Source organism: Muscardinus avellanarius (assembly GCF_963383645.1).
Source record: "Muscardinus avellanarius genome assembly, chromosome: 13".
Lineage (NCBI taxonomy): Eukaryota > Metazoa > Chordata > Mammalia > Rodentia > Gliridae > Muscardinus > Muscardinus avellanarius.
The window spans coordinates 67,235,443-67,242,444 of record NC_137799.1 but is presented as its reverse complement, the minus strand read 5'-3'; the positions used below and the strand labels follow the sequence as shown (position 1 = coordinate 67,242,444).

General features: G+C 38.7%; 1 protein-coding gene across 1 annotated transcript in view; it reads right to left on the bottom strand.

Annotated features, from left to right (window-relative positions):
- Positions 1 to 2,821: 2,821 nt before the first annotated feature.
- Positions 2,822 to 7,002, bottom strand: part of BRD10 (bromodomain containing 10) — a gene marked incomplete at both ends in the record, with an annotated part of 92,249 nt that continues 88,068 nt past the window's right edge. The window contains one exon of the mRNA XM_080709565.1: positions 2,822 to 6,453. Within this exon, the coding sequence (XP_080565691.1) occupies positions 2,822 to 6,453 (3,632 nt within the window). The remainder of the gene's footprint in view (positions 6,454 to 7,002) is intronic.

The window sequence follows — 7,002 nt, the reverse complement described above, 5'->3', positions numbered from 1 at the left end:
CACTTGCTGGGGGAGGATGATGATGATTGACAAGGCTGTGTTGTAAAATGAAGAAAGTGCTATGCCCTCTTCACAATAAGTTACTACAATATCATGGTGCTGAGTTGGAGAATGGCAAGGAGAGGGAGTTATGCCATATGTAACAAGAACCAAAAATGAAACACTGTCAAAGAAGACACAAGGGAAGACCTTGATATGCCTAGCACTTTCTAGAAACTAAAAGAAAACTAGAGTGAACAAGTGGGAAAAGTAGACTAAAATGAAGGAGAAGCAGGCAGGAACAGCCTCAGGAGTTTTTAAAGCTTTAAGTGGAAGCTTCACGCTGAAGGTTCACTAGTTCATATAGAGCTCTGAAGGTTGCACTGGGATTTTGGATTCAAGAGTGGGAAGAGATTTAATGGCTAGTCTAGGTCCTTCACTGGGATTGAAATTAAACCATTGGCAATTCGGTAAATTAATTTCTGGGAGTGGATTAAAAGAATCCTTTGAAGAAAAAAGGTGAATGGTTTTGTTTAAAATAATGAGTAACATCTGTGTGTGACACAATGCATCTTAAACATCACTCACCATCCCCTGAAATCTAAGGGTGTTTTAAACTAACAGGGAAGCAAAGTGTGGTAGTGTGTGCATATAATCACAGTACTTAGGAGGCGGAGACAAGAGGATTATAGGTTTGACTAGCCTCAGCAACTATCTGAAGCCCTGTTCCAAAATAAAAAATTAAGATGGGCTGGGGGTGTAGGTTGGAAGTAGAATGCCCCTGGGTTCAATCCATAGCACTAAAACAAAAACCACAGGGAAAGGGGGAAAGAAACTGAGTACAACACAGACATGATTGGCAAATGTACTCTTAGAGCAAAAGCAATTCATTTTTGAAAGCTTTTGATAACTTTGAGGACTATTCTCACTGCCTGCTCCACTTTGATAACATAATTTTGATATAATTTCAAGGAAAATTTGTGTGTGAGACTGGGGATTGAACACCCAGGGGCATTTTATATCTAAACTACTCCCCCAGCCCTATTTTACTTGTTATTTTGAAACAAGGTTTCGCTTAAGTCATAGTATACTGGCCTCAAACCTGTGATTTTCCTGTTTCAGCCTCCCAACTATTGGGATGACAGATGTATGCCACCACACCGGGCTCAAGAGAAATCTTCAGGCCTACTCTAGGCCTACTCTTCCTAACATTTTCAACTTCAGATTATAATTTCATGTGATAAAGTTTAATAATATAAACATAAGGTATATACAATAAGTACTTAAAATAATAATGACCCAATAAATAGAAATAGCACTGGTGTGTCTATATACTTTTATTCTAAACTAAAAAAATATATTCTTAAACATCATTTTGGAAAATCAGTCATAAACCATCACTTCAATTTAAAAATAAACATCTGGAAGCAAGGTGAAGGGTACATGAGATCTGTCTGTACTGTCTTTGCAATTTCCTGTGAACCTAAAGTGTGTGTGTGTGTACGTACACATGCATTATGGGTACTAGGGATCGAACCCAAGGGCATTCTACCTCTGAGTTACAACCTCAGACTTTTTTTTTTATTTTGAAACCGGATCTCACTAGGTTGCCGAGAGTCTCGCTACTTTGCTGAGGCTGTTCTGTAATACTCCTGTCTCAGCCTTCCAAGTACTGGAATTACAAATGTGCACTACCACATCTAGCCAAATCTAAAATAATTTACAAAGCTTTAATAAACATATTTGGGGAATACACATAGAGACTGATTATACTGGTCTGGAAAAAATAATCACTAATTTTGCTAAGTAGAATTTGGGGGTGGATTTTTGAAAAAAAAAAAAAAAAGAAAAAAGTCTTAAGACCATGAAATCTAAAATGGAATAGTTGAAGAGAAGTAATGCAGAGCCATAGAAAAAGGATTTACAACATCTGGTTCAAGTACTAGTTCTATCACCCATTAGCTAGGTAACCTTGGATGTATCATTTAAACCCTCAAGAGTACTGTAAAGTCAAGTGAGATATATGAAAGTTAACTTTGTAAACTCTAAGGCCTTAAACAAATTCTAGTTATTATAAATACAAACTTCCCAGCCTTGATTCCTGTTTTCACAATGACTATTTCCATTTATATCAATATTTCGGTGGAACAAGGACACACTTTAAAAATAGTATTCAAACAAAGAAATACAGCAACTCAGTTTATTACATGCAGATTCTTCTGCATTGTTGCTAACAGTTCACTGGTCCAAAATTACTAAAATACTTAAAAAACTATACATTATGTAAACAAAACATAAATAAGACAGCATAGTTCTTTGTACATATATTTAGTACAGGTTGTTAGGAATTTAGGAATATGTACAATTTTACACCATGGACTGCATTTTCACAATGCATAAATATATATATATATGTATTTCTTTTTACAGAAACAAAAATAAGATTTCACTAATGACATAGAATACTATAGCGTTGATACGCTGCAATAGTCCAAATTCAAGAAGAAACAAGTCAATGTAAGTGTGCAAAAGGCTAGCTTACTCTAGTCAAACTCAACTTTGTTCAATTTATGTTATATAGACAGGTAAATCTTGACCATGTATTTTAAACAAAGAACCTTTGAAAATCTCCTCATACCAATGGATGAAATGAAACACACTTTTTCCTCCCCAAGAAAAGTCTTGTTGCAAGCTAATGAAAAGATACATTACACACACACACACACACACACACACACACACACCCCCTATGTATAGTATATTTTCAACAGTATAATAAACAGTTAAAATATTTATGGGAAACAATGCCCATTATTTAAAAACTGGCTCGTTTAGTCTAAATTCAAGAAGCAGCTGTGTCAGGCTTCTCTAAACCAGATGACTGAATAGCAGGGAAGACAGAGGCAGGATTTCGACTGGCAGATACAATTTGAGACAGAGATGAAGACAGTGAAGAAACCTTTGATGCTGGAGTATTTATGGTATTCAAAATAGCTCCTTCTGGGCTAACTAACAATTTTTTGACAGATGTGTCCAAATGAAATACTGAGGTGCTACTTGGCAGTGAACTAGAGGAAACAGCAGAAACTAAAGATGTCTTAGCCAAAATTGAGGTTGAAGGAGGCTTAATTACTGAAGTCAATGACATTGTTGGTGCAGGAAGGGGAACAGAAACTTTAGTAGTTGTGTTTACCATCTGTGGTGTTGTATGCACTGTGGATAGAGAACTTGCATTCCCAAGAGAGTTTACAATTTTTGTAGAGCTTCTTAGAGAATGTTTTACAGGTTGGCCACTTAAACAATTACTTGTTGCTAGTGTGATCTTCTGGGCAGGGTTATCTACTGGTGTAGGCTGGATCCCTTGGCCACTGTTAAGAACTAAGGGAGGTCCGTATTTTGCATTAGTAGATATAAGGAGAACATGGCTGCCAGCTCCAAGACCTTGTGGTGGAACAATAAACCGGGTTCCATTAATCATGATCTGAGTTCCAGGTGCCAAAGGTGTACTGGTGTTTATGACTATTTTTTGTTGGATACAAGGCTCACTAATCGGACCCCCTACCAGACCAGTTACATTTGATGGTGCTGTAGCAGTGTGAATGGCAGAGCCACCTGGAGCAGAACTGTAACTAGAGGTTGATTTTATTAAAGCAGGGGACATGTGCTGGTTTGGCAGAGAAGCAAAATTAGAAAAATTAATCATTTTACTTGGACTTGGTGAAAGGGATGGCAGTTCAGCTTGAGGTTTATTTGTATTTACATTTGTTGGCACTGTAGTTGAAATTCCTGGAGACTGAAACTGAAGAGAAGTTCGAGATTGTCTTTTAGAAAGAGAGAGAGAATGTGTGGTTCCTGGTACTGGGGCTGAATGTGGAACTGTGTTGATTATTTTGGGGGATGCAGTCACAGGTGTAGGCAAGGCAATAGTAACAGGGATTTGCAAAGCTGATGTCAAACATTTAGGAGACACTGTTGGTTGTGTAGTTGAAATCAGAACAGATGATGCAAGATGTCCTGTTTTTACAGTTGATATAGCCACAGTGTTTCCGAGATTTGAAGTGCTAAGTCTATTTGACAAAATAGGCATAATTCTAGAAGAGGTATCATTTCCACTGACTAAAACAGGAGGTTGTGTTCCACCTGAACCAGAGGATGAGGTCATTGAGAGGGAACCCAAAGATACATTTGCTCCTGTTACTGAAAACATGTTTACTGCTTTTGCTGTAGAAACCACTGATTCATTAGTAGGAGTAATATTTTGACTCACAAAATTTGAGCTTACTGGAATTGAATTACCACTTGTTGACAATGGCAAAACAGAGCCCTTGCTACTTTTGTCTTCTTTTGGGGTTACATTTTGCAATATATTAATTGATGGTATAGATGGAACACTGCTTGAAGGGTTTACAATTGCCTGACCTATGTTTAGTCCAATTTTCACATCTTTTATCTGAGACACAGTTGGTGAAGAATTTATTTTTATTGGTCCTCCCACTGTAGATGGAATCAGTACTATTTGGGGTTGCTCTGGAGTCTTTACATATGTTTTATTCAAGGTGGGAGGTAGAGTTTGTTTTAACGATTCTGCAACAATATTTGGGGTTGAAGTGCCACCAGGAAGCGGAGCATTAATAAAAACTAATTTCTGGGTAGAAACACCTGTAGATGTCTGTGCAGGTGTTACATTAATTGCAGATCCACCACCAGAAGGAAGAATAGAAGAGGCTGAGACTAGCATGAGTTTCTGAACTGGAGTCCCACTGATCACATCTCCGTTTGTTGCTGCTGTTGCTTCAGATCTTGTAACAGGGTAACTTTTTGTGGTATGATCTACTTGTTGCTGTTTAGTTGGAGTAGGAATAAGGTTTGTGTTGGTTTGTCCAAAATTTCCTGTTGATATGCTAATTACATTTACTGAACTATTTGTTGTTGATGGCAGTAGAGGGATGGAAGAAACAGAAGACTTCAAGGGAGAGGAGGCCACGTGTGAAGTTTTATCTCTCATGTGGCCCAAATTACTACTGTTGGAGGGTTGGCCTAAGGTAAGTTTGAGATTTTTTCCAATGGATGAATTCGAGCCACATGGAACGGAAACAGAAGCTGGAGTTTGGCTGAAAGGTGGGAGATTAGATGTAGTAGACGTTCCAGTTACTTGTGAAAAAGCAGATGATGACGAAGCTGTTGATTTTGGCACCAGAAATGCCTGAAGCTGAGGAGCTAAAGTGAAAACTGAATTTGAAGATAAACTGTTAAGTGTATTTTGATCTTGATTGGTCTGTACTTTTACAACTCCAGTGTTTCCACCTCTTGTCCTAACAAGAATTGATTGTGAATCTCTAATACACACAGTTTTGAGTTCTTGTTTTGCTTCAGAAGAATCAGCAATTTGTTGTGCAAAACAGTTGAGGGAATTACCAGGATGTATAGAGCTGCTTAGTGTTTTTGTTGTTAACAGAGGCTGAACTGTTGAAGAAATGGTGGGTGAAGCAACAGGCTGAGGGAATGTGGCTACTGAAACTGCATTCTTGACTTTTTCTGCTTCACTCTGGCTAGTTTTAATTGGTGGTGTTAATAAACTACTCACAGAGGCTACAGATGATAAAGGCTGTGGTCTAGTACTATTCACATTTGATGAAGATGTAGTTGTCTTGTTGAAAACTGTATTAGGTAGTTGGGCAGAAACAGTTGTTGTTGAGTTCAGAAGAACTGATGGTTGGGAAGAGTTTACACTTGTAGTCTGTGGGAAAGACAAACATTGTTGTTCTGTACCTTTTTGTTGAAGTGGTGGTGTTTCTTTTGTAACTGCTTTTCCGTCCTTGTGTTGAATTACAAAATTCTTAGGCAGAATAAGAACCTGCTGTACAATTTTCTCTCCTGTTTTAGGATCCACCATAGGTTGCACCTGAATCTTTACAGGGCTATTATGAAGACCTACTGGCAACCACTGACTGCAGGGTATTTTGTATACCATCTGTAAAGGACCTTTTGTACCGGTGAGGCAGGTCAATGCTGGCTTTATGGGGCTTGCTTCTGGAGGAGATGTAACTGGCTTTTCCACAGCAGGAGCACTTTTAATTGTGGAAGGGGGCAGTTGATTTGTTAAGGTCACTTTGTTCCCAATATTCTTTGCAAGCAAGGCCTGAATAGGTTTGGTCCCTTTCTGGAGAGTAGACATTGGTAGTGAATCCACTGAGGCAAATGATTCTGGAAATGGCATCTCTGTATGCTTTGATCCATTCAAACAGTCCATCTGCCTATCACCTTCTACATTCTCAATGGGTGTCTCATTTGTGCTTAACTTCGCTTTCTTCCTAGGGGAAAGCTCTTTTGTGCTATCATCCAGATAACTAGTTTGTTTGGACTGTCGTTTAAGTGTTTTCGGCAGTGTCTTCAGTACATCTTTAGAAGACAATTCCTTTTTCAACAGTTTGCTTCTGGCCAAAGGAAAATCTATTTCTGACAATTTCATATCATCTGAAAATTGTAAAACAAGCATTTTCTTTATAGAAGGCAGCAACAGAACAGCAATAACATCAATTATAAAAACAAAAGACAATCTTTCAGCAGGCAATTTATTAAAAAACCTACTATAAGGTAGTTCAAAAGATTCAGCACCACTAATGGAGATAAAAGGTAAAGTGAGCCAGGCATGGTGGCGCACGCTTGTAATCCCTGCGCTTGGGAAGCGGAGACAGGAGGATCGCGCAGGCTCGAAGAGACCCTGTTTCAAAAATATAAAATAGGTCTGGGAGTGTAGCCCGGAGGTAGAAGGGCTTCCAGGAACCCCAGTACCACCAAAAAACAAACAAAAACAAAAGGTAAAGTGAGCTGGGCGTGGTGGCACGGGCTTGTAATCCCAGCATTCGGGAGGTTGAGACTGGAGGATCATGGTTTGCGAACAGCCTCAGCTACTTAGTGAGGCCCTTTACAACTCAGTGAGACCCATTTTCAAAATAAAGAATAAAAAATAGGGCTGGAGGTGGAGCTCAGAGGTAGAATGCCTCTCAGTTCCATCTCCAGTAC